This window comes from Polypterus senegalus, chromosome 1 (genome assembly GCF_016835505.1).
Source record: "Polypterus senegalus isolate Bchr_013 chromosome 1, ASM1683550v1, whole genome shotgun sequence".
In the NCBI taxonomy this organism is placed as follows: Eukaryota; Metazoa; Chordata; class Cladistia; order Polypteriformes; family Polypteridae; genus Polypterus; species Polypterus senegalus.
Genome location: NC_053154.1, coordinates 38,937,410 through 38,960,726, shown reverse-complemented (window position 1 = coordinate 38,960,726; position 23,317 = coordinate 38,937,410). Strand labels below are relative to the sequence as shown.

The window sequence follows — 23,317 nt, the reverse complement described above, 5'->3', positions numbered from 1 at the left end:
TTTTATTATCACATGTATTAAAGTGACATATCCCATTAGATGTTGCACTGCAAACATTAACAGCACTGAAGAGATTACTACACCAAATGCTCTGTCCACTTTGTGAATTTTGGTTCATTTCGGTTTGCAGAAAAATTATAATAATAACAACTTTTATTTAAAAGTGCCTTTTAAGATATTCAAGGACACTGTACATCAATACAAAATATTAGAACATATCATTAAACAGTCCTATATATATATATATATATATATATATATATATATATATATATATATATATATATATATATATATATATATATATATATATATATATATATATATTGACAGATTGTCAAACTGTCGTCCCCTTGAACCCTCAGACCAAATGCCAGATACCAGGTTAAAGTCCAATAATAATTTTTATTTGGACAAATACAGTGCACAAGCACCCTCCACTCCACTATATTCATAAACACAATACCAATAATCTTATATATCTAATTTTGGACGGTGTAGTGTGTTTAGGCTCTGAGGTGGGATATCAAACACCACCATGTTGCAATAATCAAGCTGCGAGGTGACAAAAGCATGGGTAAGGGTCACTATTGTAGCATCTGATAGAAAAGGACACAACTTTGAAATTTGCTTAAGATGGAAAATGGCTACCTTGGTAATATTAATATGTGGTTCGAAGGAGAGTGTGGAATCTAAAATAACACCAAGATTTTTAACCTGTGCAGACAGACCTGTAATAAGCCCCTGGACTTTTAATGAAAAATTTTTCATTTTCTTTAAAGTACCTGGAGATGAAATAATTAAAGCTTCAATTCTTTCACTATTTAGTTTAAGAAAATATTCAAACAAATAGCTGATATGAAACATGAAACTTTTGTGCATTGTCCTACTAAAATCAAGTGCTCCAACTGCAGCTGAGAGAAGTGCGTTAATGCTGATTCGTGTGGAATTTTCAGACTGTTAAGTAAAGAGAGAGTAGATAAGCAAAAAACCTCAGTTTAAGTCACATTCATCTCATTGTTCACAAGCTTCTCCAGATGTTTTGCTTGCTCATTTCTTGATAGGACAGTGTGTGCAAGTAAACTCTGCTAATGTCCTTAAAATAAAAAAGTAAAGCGATGTAAAGTATGTCGGGGTATATCTTTTCCCTCTCCTTATTAAGACGGAATGTTTATCAGAATTTAAGAACTGTATAGTATTTAGAATTTTGCCTGTGAATGAAAGTTTAGAAATTTATTCGGAAATGGGCAAAAGTTAAAGGTCTCTATATATCTCATGGCAACTTACAGTAGATTCAGAAAGTATTCAGACCCCCTTCACTTTCCATACACTTTATTGTGCTGTAGATTTAATTTTAACTGGATAAATGTGATGTTTCTGCCTGTCAATCAACACTTAACCCATAAGGACAAACTGAAAACATTTTCAAAAAGGTTTATAAATTTATTAAAAATCAAAAATGGAATACTCTAAAAATTGGGACGTTAAAAGTTGGAAAAGATTATTTTCTCTTAATTGTCCATTCAGGAGCTCATGTGACGTTTCCAACTGAGAAACTCCTGTTTCGCTTTTGCCCAATAGAATATGAATGCAGCGTTATTGTTATTTCTTGTCACCTATTTTATTTCTAAAGTGCTTGAAAAGATTGTTGCGCTGCAGTTGCAAACCATTTTAGATTTTAATTTGTTATATAAAGTGTTTCAGTCTGGTTCTGTGCATTTCACAGTACCCAGACTGCTTTACACAGAATTGTAAATGATTTTCTTATGAAAACAGATTCTAAGTCTTCAAGTCTTTTCACTTTATTAGATCTGAATGCTGCTTTTTACATCATTGATCATGGCATTTAACTGAAATGGCTGTTCCTCCTTGCAGCAGTCTTCTTACCTCAGAGAAAAGATTGAATATGTTGGACTAGGGAGATGCTCATTGAGTATTCAAGTCAAGCATATTTTTCATCAATTTGTTTCTCATGGGCAGAATCTTAAGTCAGTAAAACAATTTTGTTTCTTTGAGATGCAGATGACTTTTCCAATATTAATGTTGTACGCTCTGAAGCTGCTCAGTGTCTGAAAGATATCAAAAGCTAGATGATGGCAGTTTTCAGCTGCTGAAAATAAGAAAATCTTTCAGTACAGTATGTCTTGTATGTTACCTCAGTAGATACAAGGAGCAGATTTACCCATGTTATTCTGAATGGTGACACGGTTCCCTTATCTTTTCTAGTCTCAAGCTTTGGTGTCCAAATTGACCCTGCTTTTTCATTTTTAAGTTTATATGATTGATATGCACTTCTAAACATTTAATGTTTCATTTATACTTTTTCATATATATAGATACAATTGTTTAGATGTCTGTTTTTATCTTTGTTTGTTTGTTCACCAATCACACAAAAACAGCTAAACTGATTTTCATGAAAGTTTGCATGTGCATTGTAGCTGATCCAACTTAAGATATAGACTATATGTTGTAACAGGGAGAGAGGTTATAATAGGAGGGTGAAACACAAAAACAAATGCAAACATACAGTCCCATCAGGCAGCAGGAGTGTACAGGGGCTATAGGAGTTTGAATTTAGCAAGTAAAAAGTTTTATACCAGCCAGCACGCATAATTTCATTGAAAACTACAGGTACATTCAACGTTTTCTTCTCAAATAATTTGAATAACAAATTCGTTGTCTCACTAGTTTAAAGCTTTTGTCTAAGAGCATATCTATATGTCTTATTGTGGGTTGTGCTGAGCCATCTTAAATTTCCAAGAAACCGTGTCTACGGTTATTTATACCTGTGCAATGCTTGGTACTTTGGCTGCTATTTTCATATCTTTATTTTATATATATTTTTCATTTTTACAATTGTATTGAATTTTATTTATTGTGAATGAAGCACCTTGAGATGACTTTATTGTTTGTTATTTTTTATAAATTAAAAATATTTTAAGCATTATTTAGAAATGCCTAAAAATATTTGGTTTAAATTTCCTTATATGTAACGGAACTGTATATGTAAAATGATTTTTTTAGCCACAGTAAACTATTGTTTAAATGTATTATGAAATTGTATATGCAGATTGATGCATTTTTGTGTTTTTTTTTTTCTGCTGCTTTCATAGATAATGAAGACTTACGCATGTCACTTAGTAAGTGTTTCATTTTTATTTTCTTTCATCTTGAAGTAATAACTGGGTTATTTTGAGCTTATAAGGCTTTTCACTTGTATGGTTGAATTTAAAATTTAACATGTTTGTTTATATAAATAGAGGGTGCCGTAATGTCTAGTATGAATTTCAATACTTAAATTTTTTTTGTAGCCATTGTACACTTGCAAAAGTCGGGTATAACTTGCGTAGTTCAAATATTTTTTTATATATACAGTATGTCATTTTAACAAGCAGTATAATATGCTTATAATCATGCTTTTTTCTTTGGAGTGCTAATGACTTGCATATACAAAAACATTTCAATACTTTGCAGTATGATTCCACCAGATATTTACCAGAATATGTGAGATCTTTACCCATGGGCCCTGACTTTTCATACACTTGATTTGGCAAAAAATGATAGGCTTCAACATAGACAATATACCAACAATAACATCAATAACAATAAAAGTCCTAAACCTGGCATAGCATAGAGGACACAGATGCACCAAAATAAAATAAAATTATTAATATGGCAATTAGACTACAGCTGTAGGCTTTGAAAGCATTGCTAAAGGCTTATTTAATTAATTAAGTAAACAATTCTCAAATGGTCTTACATTTAAAAAATGTGTAAAATCTTCAACAAACAATTTCACTCTTCATATTTGCTTTTGGCATGCTTAAAATATATTCTCTGTTGTTTGTCTCTTCCTAAAAAAACTGAGGTTTTGCATTGATTGGATGTTGATATTGCATACTTTGTCGAGGATACTGTAAACAAGAGTCATGGGTAAATGTTTAAAAGTAATATTTTTTCTCTTATTTTATATCATTTTGTAGTTATATTAAGCTATCAATATTGTTTAAATATCTATTTTTAATTTATATGTTTTTATGGAACTAAATAAGAGTATGATTATGCTGTAACCATTGCTGTGATATACCTGTTATAATGGTGGGTTAAGTGGAGAGCTAACTTGTTTGAAAATATGTTTACACTGCCACAACAAGGGTGATTTTTTAATTGTTTTTTCCCCCACATGTGAGACAGATTCAATCTTTGCTACATGATTTCTGAAATGTCGTGCCTGAAGCACGTATATTTTTTAAGTCAGTCTTTCAGACAGACATTGCTGTATGTAATTGATTGTACCCCTTGAGATTCTGAATTTTCACACTGCTGTTTTGAACCAAAACCCTCTGCATCTTCTTCTCATCAGTGCTGGCTTCTTTCTCCTGCCCACAGTTATCTATGTACAGATCTGTCATTGATGATTCCACTCAAAAGAATTTTTGATCAGGTGCCATTGTGAACTGATGAATTCACACACATCCTTTGCATTAAACAGATCAAAGTGAGCAATTAGCATGTATAAGTAGTAGTCAGAGTGCAACTGATACCATGGTTATCTATTCGGTCTTATTTATATAATAAACTGATTTTTGTTAATACCAAATTTGAACCATTTGCAAAATTTAATGTAAATAGTCATGAAGAAAATTAGGATGCGAGTCAAAAATCTGACCAAAGTAATTTTTAACTGCAATGTACATGTGGCCTTAGAAACCCGTTGTAACGTTAAACTTCACACGTAGCTGGTATGGACTTTTCAGCTCATTTTCCTGTTGTGATTTTCTTTACCATTGCTCTGGAATTATGAGGATAGTTGCTCCTTTGTCCTCACATAGATGACACCTATGTGTGTACGGATGTTATTTTTTAGCTGTTTTACAGTATACAAGGGCACTAAGGTATGTTTAGCAGAATGTGCTGTCATACTGTTTTTTTTGCTTAAGGTTGTACAAATGTGTCCTGTGTGTTCATACTGTATATTAACATCCAAGGCTTTTGTCTTTCAGTGTCATGTTGCTTTCCCATTTTCCAGCTTTTGTGCTTAAGAAATAGGTATAACCGTATAAGAGGTTTTACAAATAAGACGAGTCCACCCAGTCAGTCAAGTCTGTTAGCTTAACTACTTGTTCCAATGTGTCGTATAGATCATTTTTAAATGTTGTAAAGATCTCTTTATTTAGGTTTGTTGTAGATTACTGAAATGTTTATTTTAAAAAAGGGTTTCCTGGCTTCTGTCTTGAATGCACTTCCCCTTCAGTTCTACTGGCAACCAAAAATATGTGATACACTATTTATTTATTTTTAAATTTTATTGATTTTATTGTAATATTCCATACAAATAGATACATTTTTACAAAAAATAGGATTGAAAATAAATCAACCCCTACCCCTGAAAAAGAGAGCATGGCCAACAGAGTAAAACTTTTAAAGCTAGTAAAAATAAATACATTGATGAGTTTAATAGGCGGATAAAGATAAATGGAGAAGAAAAAGAAATGGGAAGAGAATCTGCTTCCTCAGTGCTTTGATACATTGTTTAAATGAAAACGTATGGCAAAACAATTTTCAAAGCTTTTGAAAATTTTTGAATACAAAATTTTATACAGCAAAATGGAGCTGAAACTGTAAACAAATAAGACTTTTAAATATTAACATCATAAAAACAGTCAAAGTTAATAGGACTTAGTAGAAAAATCAAAACTAGGAAGTACAGAATCAGGAGTCATTATACAATTAATGAAGAAAAACTGTGGTTTTATGGCCATGTTTAAAAGAATGAATAATTTGCATCATTGGCTCCAGCAGACCCCCGTGACCCTGTAGTTAGAATATAGCGGATTGGATAATTGGTGGATGGATGGATAATATGCATCCTATCATAAGGGTATTGTATTTTGCTCTAATTAATAATTGGTTAAATAAGTTCAGAATAAATTAATCATCCACCTTAACACATTTGAGAATGACTGCCTACACCAATTGGCAATGATGGAGTTTCAGTAGCTAATTTAAATATACATGCAGTATGTCATTTACAGTAAATGCTGTAGAATTGATGCTGATTTTTACTGCCATAAGCCTATTCACATATGTTAAATATACAGTATATCGTCTTTAAAACTAAACCACAGCAATTTTCACATTGAATCCTTGAAGAAGTAGGATAATAAATGTAATCTTTATTATGTAAAGCTAATTAAACAATGCAAAATTGTAACTTAAATGTTGTTTCTTTCTACTACATATAAACTGCTATGGTTCAACCAGGGTTCCATCTTTTGTTTCTGTTTTCTTTTTGTTGTATATTTGTTTAATGTTTTGCTGAATATCTTGTTATACTGTATATTCTGTGCATATTTTTGGTTAGGTTCTTGTGTTTTCTCTGATTCTGCAGCTGTGGCTGCAGACTGCCTATATGTGTCCTTAATTGCCCCAGCCTTATGCAGAGGAATTAGCTCTTGTTTATGTAGTTCGGCTCATCTTTCTTGGACTTGAGGTTTTCATGTTACCTGTGAAATTTTGATTTGGTTATTTGATTTATGGACTTATGGATTTTATTGTTGGCTTACAGATATAGATTTTGTTCATTTGTGTCTTGTCTGTTGAAGTGAACATTTAGCATTCGCTTTTTTCATTTTTGAATTCACATCTTGTTTAGATTTGTAAATATTTTTGAATATTCTTTTTTAAAGAAACTCAATTTTGTTTTTAAGGGTATGGGTTTTATGATTCCTCTTACCCCTAGTAAAACCTACCTAGTGTTGTGTATCCTGACTTAAATTTTAACATTACTAGGAAACATGTTGACCTATAGTCCTCAAATAAAGGTGGATCCATGCAGAGCAAGTTGAATATTTCTGTTTTGGCCATAAATTCTTTTGTTTTCAGTATGAAAAAAAATGACGCCCCACAATTGAACATGTTGCCGAAAGCAGTGCCCTCAACCAAACATTGATGTAAAGATGCAAAAGTGTTGTTTTCATGTTGATAAAAGTTGAGAGTATTTGATGAACACCTCTTCTGTCCACATAAATGTGTCTTTCATTTTTGTTCTTGTGTTCTGTATCACAAAGTGTGTGTGGCCTGTCGATGAGCCATAGTATTAACCAGTTGCTCAATGGCTATTTGGGTTTACCTCTCATCATTCTTCATTAATGAAGTGCCTCCTGTGTTTGGCTTGATGCTCAGGATATATTACCACTGGAGTTTTTTTGGCACCATCAGGGTGTGTAGTACTGTATTTTGTGACCATTACAATCACTTTGGTGTGAGGACAGGAGCACAGGTCAGTTTGCACAAGCATTTGTCTGTCTTTATTGCTTGTGCATTCTTTATCCTGTGCTTGATGCTCAGCAGATGGAGCTGATGCTAATCCTCTTCCTATGAGTAGTCTCAGCAATGCACATTATGCCCAGCAGATGTCCCTGCTGAACATAACTGTAAAGCACACAAGTCTCTATTGTAAAGTGCCAGTGAGGGCAAGATACTTAACTTTTTACACAATTTCATGTAGCAAATACTTTTAAACGATGTTTGTAAAGAAATTAGTTTGTCTTGGAAAATACTAAATTTCTGTTTTAATTCATGGTTATGCTAAATACTGTAAATGTTTAATTTATGGTATTATACAATTTCTGGACATTTCTAACTTAGATTTTTTTTTTCTAGATGCAGAAAACTATGTCGGTAATAAAGGTAAGCGGCTATTTTAATGTTATACTCTTCTACAACAATATGCACAGTGATTGAGCAATATTTAACAGTAACAGAAAAAAATACAACAAATATGTAAGCACTATTTTTTTTTTTATTTGTACTAATAAATTAATAGTTTTATGCTCATTCTTCTGTTGGCTACTGCCAAAAGTGGAATTTTACAAACACAATATATAAAAGTAGAATTTAGCATAGGGAAAAAGCTAACAAAATTATATACCACATTTGTGGAATGCCTTGGGGTCCATAGTCTTTTGGAATGTATCTCTGTATAATATGATACAGTATAAATATTTGACATTATGATCATCTGTCCCTTACTGTAATGCCAAGAGCTCTTAACTATTCTAATGTCTGTAGTTGTCCAAAGGAATGCCAGACTGATACACAGGTTAATTTTGGGGTGCAAACCCAGCCATCCTTGTTTACTTAAAGCTTTTAAATAAAAATAATGCACAATGATGTCTCAAAAGAAACCAGAAATACAGCCACCGAAACAATGTGGTTATAAGTCTTTCAATGGCTTTGTCAGTGACTACTTGAATGTTGAGCTCCTTTGCGTGAATCACTTAAATAAGAAGTGATTCCTCCTTTCAGGTGGTCATGCTTTTTTGGCCCAGGGACCAGAAGGGGCGGTGTGACAGTGCGGGTACAGCTCTATGCTCCCTCTTCTCATTTGGGAGCCTGTTGAACCCAACACCGTTGATAGTCATGATCGTGATTAGGTGAACAAATGAGGACACCACATGAAGCAAGGGGACAGTGCAAAGTCCTCAGGTGCTTTTATTAAAACAATTCATCAACCAAAGTGTCAAAACAAAACGGTGCAGTGCTCAATATGTCAAACAAATAATCCATAAAACAAGGTGTTACGTGGAGGTTAAAATCACTATATATAAATCCAGTAAAAACAAGGTTAAAACCAGGTGACTAGAAGCAGTCCTTACTAAAAGCCCGATGCCGCCTTTTAATGTTTATCACAAACAAGGCTTGCAGCAGAGGAGTCGCTGTACTGACAGTCGCAGCTGATCTTCTCCAGGTACGGGTACCTTCCGTCCCTTGGCTGCGGAAAGGCTCACTCGCTGGCCTCAGACTTGGATCCTCAACGGCCATGGCACTCACATTGGGCTCTCTTCCCAAGCCTCCTTGACCCCGGCTGCCTTTCCAGTCTTCCATGGCAGGCCATGCACATCCCTGGTGTGGAAGAATAATGTTAGGGTAATATAGCATTCATCTTAAAGAAATAACATAAAAGGTTAATAAGTGTGGGAACCCAAGTAAAGGTCAAGTGAATAACAAAATGTACACTGAAATATAAGATTTGGTTTAGGAAAAATACTGAGATGGTCAAGTAAAGAATGTACCAGAAGAAAGTCTGATGTAATATACAAAATTTACTGAAGGATAACTAAGAAATCAGCAGATGTCCTATAAACTAGAATGGACAGTTGTTATATGCACAGAAAGTTCAAGGGTGGTGGCTCTACAGAAAGGTATAAGAAGAACCAGAATATACTGTAATATAACAGATTTTTATTTTATATAAATAAATCATTTGGGTGTAAACCAATGAACCAACCAGAGTATAATGTATGCATTGATTGTCACTGTATGTAAATTCAGCAGTTTATAAAATGAACCTCTATCCTTTGTTTCTCTGATCATTCTGACCATGCTGTAATGGACTGCTTTTGAAGAATGCTCCCTCCAAGGCATTTTGCCGAGGAGTAATTAAAAGATATCATGAACAGCTTTTCTCCTGCCTGATTACTGAATTGTCCTGTTAGAGGATGTTTCTTTCATTAATAAGATGTTAAATTTCAACCACACTGGTCACTCCTGCTCCCCGAAACAGCTCAGCTGGAGTGAGTGCTTCCGAGTGTTGGCCACACACTCCTTTCCAGGGGCTCACCTCCCAGCTGCCTGCCTTCTGTCCCACGAGCCTGCTGTGTTTCTGCTCACTCACTCCCACACTGGCCCTTTCCGCCTCCTGCCTCTTTCTTCTTTTCTCTCTAATCTCTGTTCTGTCTTTTCTTTTTATTTTGTTATTTACCCTCACACTTGCACTTCCCCTTTTTAAATGAGGATGTGGCACAGGTGTGGCAATGAGCTGCTCCTGGCATCAATTATGGGCCACAGGAAATTCTGTATTTGTACACTTAAGTGCATGACTGCCCATGCCCGCATTGTGCACAGGAACCACTCTCGCCACAGTACCACGCCCTCCCCTTAAAGCTGCAAGTCAGGCGATTATTTATTTAAAAAGATGCCGATCAGCCGGGGACCTCACTTTACCACAGGCGGAGTCAGTTGCCCTCACTGGGGAGTTTCTCTGTCAAGGAAAAATAAGACAAGACAGTTAGCAGCAGCGCCCACTCTCAGTTCGGGGGATGGTATCACATACCTGGGAGGAACTCGGTGGGTGAGCCTCAAATGTTAATGCGTTGCATGTCTTATTCCATCATAAGGTAGCACAGTTTGGTCAAGATAACAGTGACATAAAATGCCACAACATGATTCCAGGAAGAAAAGAGAACGAGAAAGGAGTTTTAAAAGCCAGTTGTAATGAAGAAAGTAAATTTAACAAACAAGCTGAGACCATTTAGTCTATAACATTTGTGTGGTTAGCTAACAGCAAACTTGTCTCAATATCTCATCCAGATACTCTTTTTAAGTTGTCAAAGTTTCTGTTTTAGCTATTTGATTTAGTAGTTGGTTCAATAATCCCCCAAATCTTTGTGTGAAAATGCTTCCGGAGTTCAGTCTTAAGTACATACCTCTTTATGTACTAGAGTACATGATTAACTATTTAAGTGAAATAATTCTACATTATCATTGAGAATTTTTGCAGACCTAGAACAGGTCCTCATGTTCAAGGCTAAAGTCTTTCAGTATAGGGCATGCCTTTTAGAGATAAACTTTGGTTGCTCTTCTCTGTATAACTTCTAGCGCTGCTGTGTCTTTTTTGTAGCATTCTGTGAGGATCAGACCTTCACAAACTAATATGGATTTGGTTTTGCTAGGCATTATACAGTCTGAGCATCAAGTCATTTGATTCGCATTCAACAGCTTCTGCACTTTGCACAGTGAGAATGCAATTTCAACAAAAACTCTTAAATCCATTTCAGTGGATGCTTGCTGTACTACAGTGTCCCATATTTTGCATTTATAATACTTTTTTGTCACATGTAGCATTTTGCACTTTCTACATTAAACTGTATTTTCCAAGTGTTCACCTAGTTTTAATGATTGTCCAGGTCTTTATGGGTTGTTTTTTGTTGCTTCTTCTGTATCTGTTATCCCTTTGATTGTTGTATGTGGACTTCACAAGTTTAGTAAATACAGTGGTGTGAAAAACTATTTGCCCCTTCCTGATTTCTTATTCTTTTGCATGTTTGTCACACAAAATGTTTCTGATCATCAAACTCATTTAACCATTAGTCAAATATAACATAGGTAAACACAAAATGCAGTTTTTAAATGATGGTTTTTATTATTTAGGGAGAAAAAAGATCCAAACCTACATGGCCCTGTGTGAAAAGTAATTGCCCCTTGTTAAAAATAACCTAACTGTGGTGTATCACACCTGAGTTCAATTTCTGTAGCCACCCCCAGGCCTGATTACTGCCACACCTGTTTCAATCAAGAAATCACTTAAATAGGAGCTGCCTGACACAGAGAAGTAGACCAAAAGCACCTCAAAAGCTAGACATCATGCCAAGATCCAAAGAAATTCAGGAACAAATGAGAACAGAAGTTAATTGAGATCTATCAGTCTGGTAAAGGTTATAAAGCCATTTCTAAAGCTTTGGGACTCCAGCGAACCACAGTGAGAGCCATTATCCACAAATGGCAAAAACATGGAACAGTGGTGAACCTTCCCAGGAGTGGCCGGCCGACCAAAATTACCCCAAGAGCGCAGAGACGACTCATCCGAGAGGTCACAAAAGACCCCAGGACAACGTCTAAAGAACTGCAGGCCTCACTTGCCTCAATTAAGGTCAGTGTTCATGACTCCACCATAAGAAAGAGACTGGGCAAAAACGGCCTGCATGGCAGATTTCTAAGACGCAAACCACTGTTAAGCAAAAAGAACATTAGGGCTTGTCTCAATTTTGCTAAGAAACATCTCAATGATTGCCAAGACTTTTGGGAAAATACCTTGTGGACTGATGAGACAAAAGTTGAACTTTTGGAAGGCAAATGTCCCGTTACATCTGGCGTAAAAGGAACACAGCATTTCAGAAAAGAACATCATACCAACAGTAAAATATGGTGGTGGTAGTGTGATGGTCTGAGGTTGTTTTGCTGCTTCAGGACCTGGAAGGCTTGCTGTGATAGATGGAACCATGAATTCTACTGTCTACCAAAAAATCCTGAAGGAGAATGTCCGGCCATCTGTTCGTCAACTCAAGCTGAATTGATCTTGGGTGCTGCAACAGGACAATGACCCAAAACACACCAGCAAATCCACCTCTGAATGGCTGAAGAAAAACAAAATGAAGACTTTGGAGTGGCCTAGTCAAAGTCCTGACCTGAATCCAATTGAGATGCTATGGCATGACCTTAAAAAGGCGATTCATGCTAGAAAACCCTCAAATAAAGCTAAATTACAACAATTCTGCAAAGATGCAGTGGGCCAAAATTCCTCCAGAGCACTGTAAAAGACTCATTGCAAGTTATCGCAAACGCTTGATTGCAGTTATTGATGCTAAGGGTGGCCCAACCAGTTATTAGGTTCAAGGGGCAATTACTTTTTCACACAGGGCCATGTAGGTTTGGATTTTTTTTTCTCCCTAAATAATAAAAACCATCATTTAAAAACTGCATTTTGTGTTTACTTGTGTTTATATTTGACTAATGGTTAAATGTGTTTGATAATCAGAAACATTTTGTGTGACAAACATGCAAAAGAATAAGAAATCGGGAAGGGGGGCAAATAGTTTTTCACACCACTGTATATAAGAACTTATGCAATTAATATCAATTGGAGAAAGTAAAGTTCCAAAAACAGACCCTTGAGGAAGTCGATCACTGACACTGTTCAGTGAAATCCAAACATGCTCATTAAACTGTGGTTCACCATCTGTTTGAACAAATACTGGCAATTCATGCACCTTTTTAGTTTTGCTTGTTTTTCCTAAATAATGTATGTTATACTCCTGTCCAACTCTGTTATTATATCAAAGTTGTATGTAGCTACATATACTTACAGGTTGAGGACAGGCCTATCTGGGATACTGGGCTAAAGAATCCTGGGGCCAGATATGGGAGACAAGGTCTCATTTGGACATATTCTGAGTTTGGAGCCTGTAGATGGAAAAGCCTGATACTCCGTTTCAGAAGTATAGGCCTCATTTTCTATACAGTAGATTCTTTGGTCCATAACATCATAACACTTTAAAAGCTTTCTAATAGCCACTTCTGATTTGAATGAGCTGGATTCATGGCTGGCCACTCCTTGTAAAGACATGAATGTAGGACAGGACCCTGAGCAATTCCTCAGACTGTCCCAAAAGTATATACTTTAAAAAGGCTATACTTTTAGATAAACACCAAGTCATTACCTTACATTATTGAATTCTGGCCTTTTTTTTTTGCTTTTATACACTTTGACAGGAAGCTCTTCTTTCATAACTCAGATTACAATAAATGAGTGTCATTATTGCCGACATGCAGCACCAAAGCACAGACCTAATTGCTAAAAAGAAAATACATTTTAGTCTCAGTGTTGAATTGTATGGTTCCAATAATGCAATTTACCATATGTACTTTACTATTACCAAATCTGATACTTTAAAACTTTAAGATACAGTTTTACCAATGATGAGCACCTTCTTTTCAGAATATACAGTACAAATGAGCTGCTTAGTACCAAGTAGCTAATGTAGATAATTATCAGTAAAGTTTGTAACCTAAGCAAATTCATGTGATAGAAAGTATGCACATTAACGTTAGTGTTTTTTTTTTTCAGAATTAAATAAAATGACTAAACATTCAGGTAAGTGTTAATTTTTATCATTGTTCACCTCTGTCAAAGTAACATTATTATTAATAATCCTCATATTTGGGCACAACTGTCACTTACACTCTCAGATGAGACATTAACATCACTTTCATCACTAAAAAAGTTCTGTACTTTTTTATGCCAACTAAACAAATTAAATATTTCCCAGACCATCCTATTACAATTCTTACAAAGCCATAATTGAAGTGTGATTACATTATCCATTGTTGTATGGTTTGGTTCTTCAACATTCCACTCCAAAAATAAATGACAGCATGTTGTGAGGTCTGCTGAGAAAATGGCTGTGCTCTTTTGCCTGTTGCACCACCTGTATACATCTAGAGTCATAAACCATGTCAAAGGGATCACCATGGACTCCTCTCACAAAGGTCATCACTTGCTCAATAAACTACCCTCTGGTAAATGCTTTAGGTCAATTTAAACTAACACTAATTGACAACTAATCATTTTCTTCCCCAGTGCCATAGCCCTCACAAACCAGCAATTTAGCCTTTCTTTCATATTTGAAGGTTTGAGTGTATGTGTACATTATATGTACATGTATGTATTTGTGCATTCACGCTACACACACACACACACACACACACACCTTCTTTTGCACATCATTCACACATCTTTATAATTGCACTATTCTGCATATGTTTAAAATGAATTTTATTTAACTTATGTTATTTGCATGTGATATGCAGCCCAAAACCTACAAAGTTACCTTAAGTGTACATTAAGTAGTGGCAAATAAAAGTGATGTTGATTCTAAATGGAACATTAAAGACCACTTGTTTTAATCAAGGTGATGTTTGGTTAACACTTTGAAGAAAATTCTTGGTATAAGATCAGGGGATGATGGTACAAATAAGGGCTCAAACATAAGCATTGTCATTGGGGCAGGGTTAGGTCACATCTTATAGGTTGAAACATCAGCAACAAACCAAAACATGAGCTAGAAAGTATAGTCAAGTAAAAAGAACAAATGGTCCTGTCAGTCCTTCTGCTCTCTCAAATTGTAATTACAATTCTTCACCTCTATAGTTTGTATTTTATTCCAAGGATTGGATGTAAAAAGCAGTATGATGGCAACTTCTGTAAGTAGGAGCTATGATATTGCTTGTCACTGAAACAGTATGGCTGTGGTCATGCAGAAACACACATGTTAGCAGCAACTGCTATCCAAAGCTAAATATAAAATAGCACTGCAAAGACACCACAAAAACAACGTAGAAAAAAATGAAAATATAACTGGAGTATAATAATCTTATGCATTATAATAAAAAGGCAAACATATAAGTAGCCTAGAGTTTCTGACACCACTGTAATGAGTTCTTCTGTTATTCCATGGCAGTTGCTCTCCTAAAAGGGTCTTTTTCTATGCATTTGTAGCACTCTAGTAATTTCAGTTTTAAATGGTGTTTAACCCACATACAGTAAGTTACTTCAGCTTCTAAAGCATGCCAACTGCCTTTTGCAATAATACTGGACAGAAACCCAGTCATGTTATCTACAAGTATGATAAAAACTTCAATACAGCAATAGATTATAGACTTGTGGGATGAAATGCAATCATCACAAACTAAACGCCTGGGTATGTTGCCTGTTATGATGGCTGTGTTTAGAGACCATTCGGAGTATAAATCAAAATAGTTTTATTATTACCGTATATACTTGCGGATAAGTTCTCCCATGGATAAGTCGGGACTTAATTTTACTGTATAATTTCTGGTATTTTATAATGTCGGTCATATAAGTTGAATGCGGTAAACTCGCGCTATTGGTCCAAGAGATTATGATATACTAACACCCACCTGAGAGAGTAACCACGGAGCACACTGCTTTTTTTTTCTATCTGGGTACGGCAATGCAATGTACCAGCACGTGCTCCTAACCTCTCTCTCTCTCTGTCTCTATTGTGCCTATGTGATCACATGGTAATACCCAAACAATTCTGAAGCAACGTTTGCACTGATTTGTGTTTTTTGTATCTCACACCCTCATACACCTTTATCGTAAGAGCATCCCTTATCTATGATGGAGTGTTCAATCAGAAGAAAATAGGAAGCTGATTTTAAATTAAACATTGTTGAAGTAGTGAAAGAAATTGGTAACTGCGTTGCTGCAACAAAATTTGATGCCTCTGAGAAACTGATGTGAGATTGGAGTCAAGAAGATGTAAAAAAAAAAAAATTAAGTGTCGCATTTTTGAACAGGCATATAAGTTGGGGTCTATAAAGTAGAATGGATCAATTTTTCGGGTTTCAAGACCCGACTTATACATCAGTATGTAGGGTAGTTTATATAAGAATAGATTAGAGAATAGAGAAGAGCGACTAGGTTGATTCCAGGGCTACAGGGGTTGAATTATGAGGAAAGATTAAAAGAGCTGAGCCTATACAGTTTAAGCAAAAGGAGATTAAGAGGAGACATGATTGAAGTGTTTAAAATTATGAAGGGAATTAGTACAGTGGATCGAGACTGTACAAGACGGGGTCACAGTTGGAAACTTGCTAAGGGTAAATTTCACACAAACATTAGGAAGTTTTTCTTTACATAAAGAACGATAGACACTTGGAATAAGCTACCAAGTAGTATGGTAGACAGTAAGTTTTTAGGGACTTTCAAAACGCGACTTTTTGGAATGTTTTTTGGGAAGAAATAAGTTGATAGGACTGGCGAGCTTTGTTGGGCTGAATGGCCTGTTCTTGTCTAGAGTGTTCTAATGTTCTCAGATATACTTTATTAATGCCCAAGGAGAAATTCTAATGCATACTACAACAAAAACATAAAATACAAAGATATCGGCTAAAGTACAATATAAGACAGATTAAAACATGCAATACAATAAATTTCATGCGAAAAATAACTAGTATATTGAAGTCTGTACTATTTTCCTATGGATTGATTGGATTGGCTGAAGTTAAAAAAAAAGGTGGCAACAGGCAGAAAAGAACACATCTAATTTCACAATGTCAGAATGACACTGTGGCTGAAAGTACTCTAAGAAAGCACCAATAACCCCACAATGAGTGGATAAGCTGAAGACACCCAGTTTTGCCAACATTCCTTTTCAACAACAGTCTCTAGAGTGTCCAGGGTCAGTCCTGTAGTGGCCTTAATGATAAGTATGTTCATTTATTTTGCTTTGCCTGAATTTAAGTTGCTTCCTCAGAAGACCACTATATGGAACAATATACTGGCTATGATTTCCAGTAGCAAAAGACCTGAGTCTCCTCAGGAAGTGCAATCTGATCTGGCCCTTCTCTCACACTGCAACTGTGTTGTCAGATCAGTCCAGTTTGCCATTCATATAGACTCCAAAGACTTGTAGCTCTAAACCACCTCCACTTCCTCCCTCTGGATGGTGACTGGTTATAGAGGCTCCTTAATGCACCGGAAGTCCACCACTAGCTCTTTTGTCTTGTTGATGTTGATCTGCAAATAGTTCTTCCTTCATCATAAGACAAAAGTCCTCCATCATTCTCTGACTTGTCTCCATTATCAATACAAACCTATAATGTAGGGGCCATCTGAGAACTTCTGTAGACGTCGAGAGCTTGTATTATACTGAAAGTTCATTGTGTAGGGGGTAAAAAGTTAGGAAGATGGAACAGTTCCCTGAGGTGCCCTAATATTACACATCACTATCACTGATCTACGGTCCCTGAGTTTCACAGACATTCATTTTAAAGTTTTATCAGACTAAATGAATAATGAAAGTGTACTGTGCAGTGTCATGTATTATATCCTCAAAATGATAGGCAAATGTGTTTGAGCACGTATAATTTATCTGGGCACACACTCTTAGCAGCCAAACTAGACTAACCCAGGAATTTGCCAGTAGGTTTCCATCAGCAAAATGTGCAGTATTCTGTGTCAACTATGAACTTGGTGAGAGGAGATCAAACTGTATGGACTGCCAGGGGTGGTTCTCCAGTTGTGGAAACTGGTCTTAGTACAGCTTTTTGGAAAGAGTCTATACACGTGTCTTTGCATGTAGCTTTTCTGGATTTTAGTTTATGGTCCACAGTGTTATTAATGTCTCCAAGGAATCTTTCTGCATTGTGTAAAATAACACATAAGTAAAATTAAATATAATGAACACAGCATTCAGTCATTGAACCTCTCTGTTGCACATCCCTATATCAAGTTCAGTGGATGATCACACACCCTCTGCACTTAAGTCCCTGACCTAATTTCAAGAAAACAAAAGTTCATGTAAATTAACTTTAAATATTGATGGGTCATCCTGATTTGTTTAAATGAGTGAGTCCATTAAGTTCTTGGGATGGCTGACCAGATAATTTCCCAGTTTCATATGTGAATGGGTTTTTCACTTAAAAGGGAGCAGTCATGTTTTTCTTTATTTAATAGCGAAAGATACTCTTTCATATGGGAGCTTTGAAAAAAATCGCAGCATGTAACAATGCAGCTGTTTTTCTAAAAATCACCTGAGAGCAGTGGGCTACAAATGTCAGTGGATATGTAGTGAGCTGAAGGAAGAACCCAAAATTGCAAGAATCAACACAACAGTGTGGACTGTGACCACTGTACTTGTAGTGACCAATAGCAGGATTGATTTGCTAAATCTTTTTTCCCTGTCCCAATCTTTTCTCAGTGTGTGGCTATAACAGTGTTACAGAGAAGTCAATGAATGTGTCTTTATTTGCTCTTATTTACATCTGATGTCAGCTCCTAATCGGCCACAGATTATGTATGGCAGAGAGAACCTGTTTCAGTTGAACCTGTCTGAATACACAAAACTACCAGTAGATTCTTTAGTAAACCTGACTTCTATCTTTAATTCAGGAACTTGTTCTAAAAGTTATATAACCTGAAAGGAACACCAAAACGGTAAAATTAGGAGGTATTTGAGAAAGATGGGGAAATGCAACCTCACTTACCTTCTGTCATCATGGTAAGGTTTCAGTCTCTATGGAGAAAACTGGATAAATGTCAAGCATGTGTGCTTTCATCAGCTATCACAGAGATGCTTGTGTTACATGTCATACAGAATCTTCTTTGACTGAAATTGATTCTGATGACAGTATGATGAAAAATGGATATAATACAGCTATTTGTTTGTAAAGAGACATAGCCATCCCTTGTTGATCACATGGCTAGGGTTTCTGCCTTAATGTAAATAATGGTACAAATTGGTGATTGTTAGAGAAAGATGTGCACGACAGATGTGGAACTTTTGTCTGTCTCATTGTTTTGCTAAGGATTTCCACAAATCATCATTTATGATTGTGTATATTTTTATGAGGTTGGTGACAAGGAAATCTTTATAAAGTAGCTGACAATATCTTCAGGGTGATATCAGCAACTTGAAATACTAAGATTTTAATCAATCTTCACTAACTAACACAGAGTGTGTGATCAGTGCTCTGGGAATATTAAAGGTGCTGTAAGAAGACACAAGAAACGTCAAAAAGATTTTGGGCACCATAGTGACTTGCATATATTGTAATGGTCAAAAGAAAATGGAAAAAAGATTGCGTCAATCAAAAGTTATCTTGTTCAGATGTCAGCCTTCTTCATGACTGCCCCAAGGTGGCATTAGAGCTGGTTATGATAACTGTTTTGTATATTGCGCATTGGTTCGCTTGGTTTATTGATTTTGAGGTATTGACTTTTGCCATGTATTCATCCATGTCAAAACTAATTTATTTCCTTAATTAGTAAAAGAATATATGCCCCTAGATCAAATTTAACCGAAAACCTATTAAAACATGTAGTTGTTTGTGATCATTCATATTCTTTGAAATGCCAAAGAATTATGAAAACTAAAAAGGGGATATGATAACAAATAACCATGGGTTAGAGATGGCTTGGGGCCTAACAAAGCTTTTGTGCTGGATATGGTCCATGGGAATTTGTTTCATCATCCTGGTTATGCTGCACATTGTGGCATTGTTTTTCCAACAGTCTGCACAGAGAAATCACACCATGATGCTCCAAGCCTTCACTATTCTTGAGATATTCTTTGGAGCCAATCTCACCAGTAATAGCTACATTGACCTCAATATTGCAGTGGTTTATGTATGAGGAGTCCTGGGAAGCATCATAAAAAAGTAAAATGGTTATTTACATTTGATTAAGTATACATTCTATAATAGCTTTGTAACTGTTTAGGATGCATTGACTAATGTAGTATATGCAAATCTAAGGTTAATTCCAGTAGGATCTCAATCTGTTTTAAAATAAAAAGCAGTGTTATTTAGAAGACTTGCTAAATATAGTCATGAAGCAGTGGTTCTTGTTCTAAGTGCAATTACTGGTTTGTGAGAAAGTGTCAATAATTTTGTTGTCTTTTTTAGATAATATTGTAAACATGTCACATGAAGAACATCATGAAGAGCTCACAGTGACCGATGATGGAAAACAAGTGAAGTTACTAAAGATCAATCCAGGTCCAGAAGCAACCAAATGGCCATGTGCCCTAGGTAGCATAAAGTTGACCAGAAATTCTACGTGGAATGTAGAGGTAGGAGAAAAAGGCAGCTGGGCTCTGGGAGTGACTCAGAACGAGGAAACTATAAAGCAAAAGAAGTATACCCCAAATAGCAAGGGGTTAGACTGGGTCATCACCCTATCAAAGGGGAAGACACTTGAAGCTAGTTCTGGTGAAATAATGGATGCGTCACAAAGACCCAGAAAGATAAGAGTTTACCTGGACTTTAAGAAGTCAATGCTGTACTTCACTAACATAGAAACCAGGTTACATATACACAAATGTAATGTTGACACAACTAAACCACTGTATCCTGTTTTCAGTCCTGGGTCATCTGACAAAGGCCCCCTGATAATCATTCCAAATGATTAAAACTGTTTTACCATACAGACCTTATTATAAAAAGTAAACTATTTTCCAACAAGTTTATTGCATTTATTATTTTTTAGGTTGCTATGATGGTAACGAAATAGTATTAATGTTTTGTGTCACACAGGCCCATCTTTTTAAATTAAATGAATGCTAAATGTTGGATTATGCATTTTACAAACAGCAAGATGTATTATAAAACCAAATAATTTTAAGGTCTGTGGACTGGAGTCTCTACTGGTCGACTATAAAGACTTAACAATGTTAGCACAGTGCTGTGTTGATTTAAGCACATATGAGGCTGTTACGTTACTACCATTATTCTTTGCTCGGCTTAGTTCTTGACTAACTTACAGTTGATTTAGAAAGTATTCAGACCCCTTCACTTTCTGCACACTTTATTGTGTTGTAGATTTCATTATAAATGGATATATTTGACATTTTTGCCTGTCACTCTATACTAAGTAACCCATAATGACAGATGAAAACATATTTCCAGAAGGGTTTGCAAATGTATTTTAAAAGTCAAAAACTGAAATCTCCAAAGTATTCTCTCTTAAGTATTCAGATCATTTGCTCTGGCACTCACAGATTGTGGTCAGGTGTGTCCTGTTTGCTTTTATTCTTCTTGAGATGTGTCTAGAACTTGATTGGAGTGCACATGTGGCAAATTGAATTGACTGGACATCATTTCCAAAAGCACACACATGTGTATAGTTTATAAGGTTCCATAACTCACGCTGCGTGTCAGGACAAAAGTCAAGTCATGAAGTCCAAAGAAAATTGTGGTCAAGCAAAGATCAGGGCAAGGGTATGAAATCAAAGCTAAATCTTTCAGTGTTCCCAGGAATACAGTGGCCTCAATATTTGTGAAATGGAAGCACTTTGGAACTCTGATTGTTCTTGAATGTCTCGGCCACAGCTCAGACACAAACCTCATACCCCTATCTGGGGAGAGACCTAAAGATAGCAGTTTACAGTTGCTTCCCATCCAATCTAATTTTGCTTGAGAAGATCTGCCAAAATGAATGGGATAAACTGTTCAAATCCAGATGTGCAAAGCTTGTAAAGACTTACCTAAGAAGACTCAAAGTTAGAATTGCTGATTTAAGTCTCTGTATACTTACAGAAATGAGAGATTTTAGGTTTTAATTTTTAATAAATTCCCAAGCCTTTCTGAAAACATGTTTTGAACTTTTATAGGTTAATAAGTATATATTTATTTGCAAAAAATACAAATGTATCCATTTAAAACTAAATCTACAACACAATAAAATGCAAAAAGTGAAGGGATCTAAATACTTTCTGAATTCACTGTATAATGGGAAGAAAGGTGCCTTGAATTTAATAGTTGCTGCCTTACTTTAATACATTATTATAAGATTTTATGTTTTATATATATTAATAAATATTTTTACATTTTCTAGTTAAGTGAAATGGGAAAGCATACAGAATAAGATTTTAAAGTGATTGTTTGAATAAACTACTATAACACATGTCATGATATAATGTTTGATATTGTAGCTAAATAGTTTCTTCATATTTTAATCCATATGCTGCATCAAAGTTAAAAGGTATTCACAAAACTGTTCTTATCTCTATTCAGAATATTCCATCAATGTACAATGTCACTCTGGTCTGCTGTATGTATTCAATAATCTTTGCATTTATATTCATAACCTACTTATGAAGTTATTCTTTCATATGCTGTACTTTATACTGTTGGTGTTTTTTGTTGCCTTTTATTACTATTACTATTTTTAGTTTGTATTGCTTGGATTTCCATTTATTAAGTCATATGTAATACAGGCTTGCTTTTTTGTTTTAACTATTATGCTGTATTAGTCTGTGAGAAAAGTATTTATTAGGCCTTTCCAGAAGAAACACTGAGATAGTTCTTTGTTATCAGAGAGCTCCAGGAAAAGGGGACAAATCTCAAAGTTAAACGCTGATATTCAATGTACCAAAATAATATCTTAAAGTTATAAGAAGTGTTACCTTACCCCAGCATTTGGCATTTCTGTAGTGCCACAATCACTGGCCTGTTAAACCCATAAGCTAGTACCCACCAAACTCCTATCTGGTCAATCATACTGCAGTAGAAGTTAACGGCTGGTAACCCATCTTTTACATTTGACAGCCAGTAGGTTGAAACCAGACAGGTTCTATCCTAATGTTCACTCTCTCAACATGAAATTTCTATTGGTCACCATTCCATATGTTTTTTTTCAGTTCAGAAAGTAAACTTTATGCAAACCATACTGACTGTTATGAGGAGTTCCAGGATTAACCATTAGGTGTGAGAACCTTAACTAGCCAGCTCAGATGAAGCTTTTCCTAAGTCAGTCAGTCTCCAACTACTACTGGTAGGGGAGAGGAACTGGCTTTAAAAGTTCAAATTACAGTCATATGCTGATTTATGGTTTACTGAGTTAATGCAATTTGTACTTGCAACCAAGGGCCTCAGGAAAACAAAAAGGTAATAATCATCTAAAAATTGCCAAAACCAACTGCAGTAATCTTTTGTTATTATCATTATTATTTCACAGGGTCTCGTGTTTTTTCACTTTTTGTTTTTGATTGGCACCACTCACCATGGCTAATGCTTTCATCTCACACCATCTCCCGTTATATATTTATGGTCCCATCTCCATCAACCAAGTTTTGCCTTTTTAAATTCATTGATGATCCAATAGCAGCAATTACAAATACCCCCCTTAGTGAAACAAGCTCACATCACTTAGGATACACTCACGAACCAC

General features: G+C 35.5%; 1 protein-coding gene across 2 annotated transcripts in view; it reads left to right on the top strand.

The window, feature by feature from the left end:
- Positions 1–21,760, top strand: part of LOC120525121 (butyrophilin subfamily 1 member A1-like) — a 71,895-nt gene extending 50,135 nt beyond the window's left edge. For both annotated transcript variants that reach the window (XM_039747161.1, XM_039747151.1), the window contains exons 7-10: positions 3,114–3,140; positions 7,666–7,692; positions 13,688–13,714; positions 20,053–21,760. In XM_039747161.1, coding sequence (XP_039603095.1) covers positions 3,114–3,140; positions 7,666–7,692; positions 13,688–13,714; positions 20,053–20,558 — 587 coding nt within the window. In that variant the 3' untranslated portion in view covers positions 20,559–21,760. The remainder of the gene's footprint in view (positions 1–3,113; positions 3,141–7,665; positions 7,693–13,687; positions 13,715–20,052) is intronic.
- Positions 21,761–23,317: the final 1,557 nt, after the last annotated feature.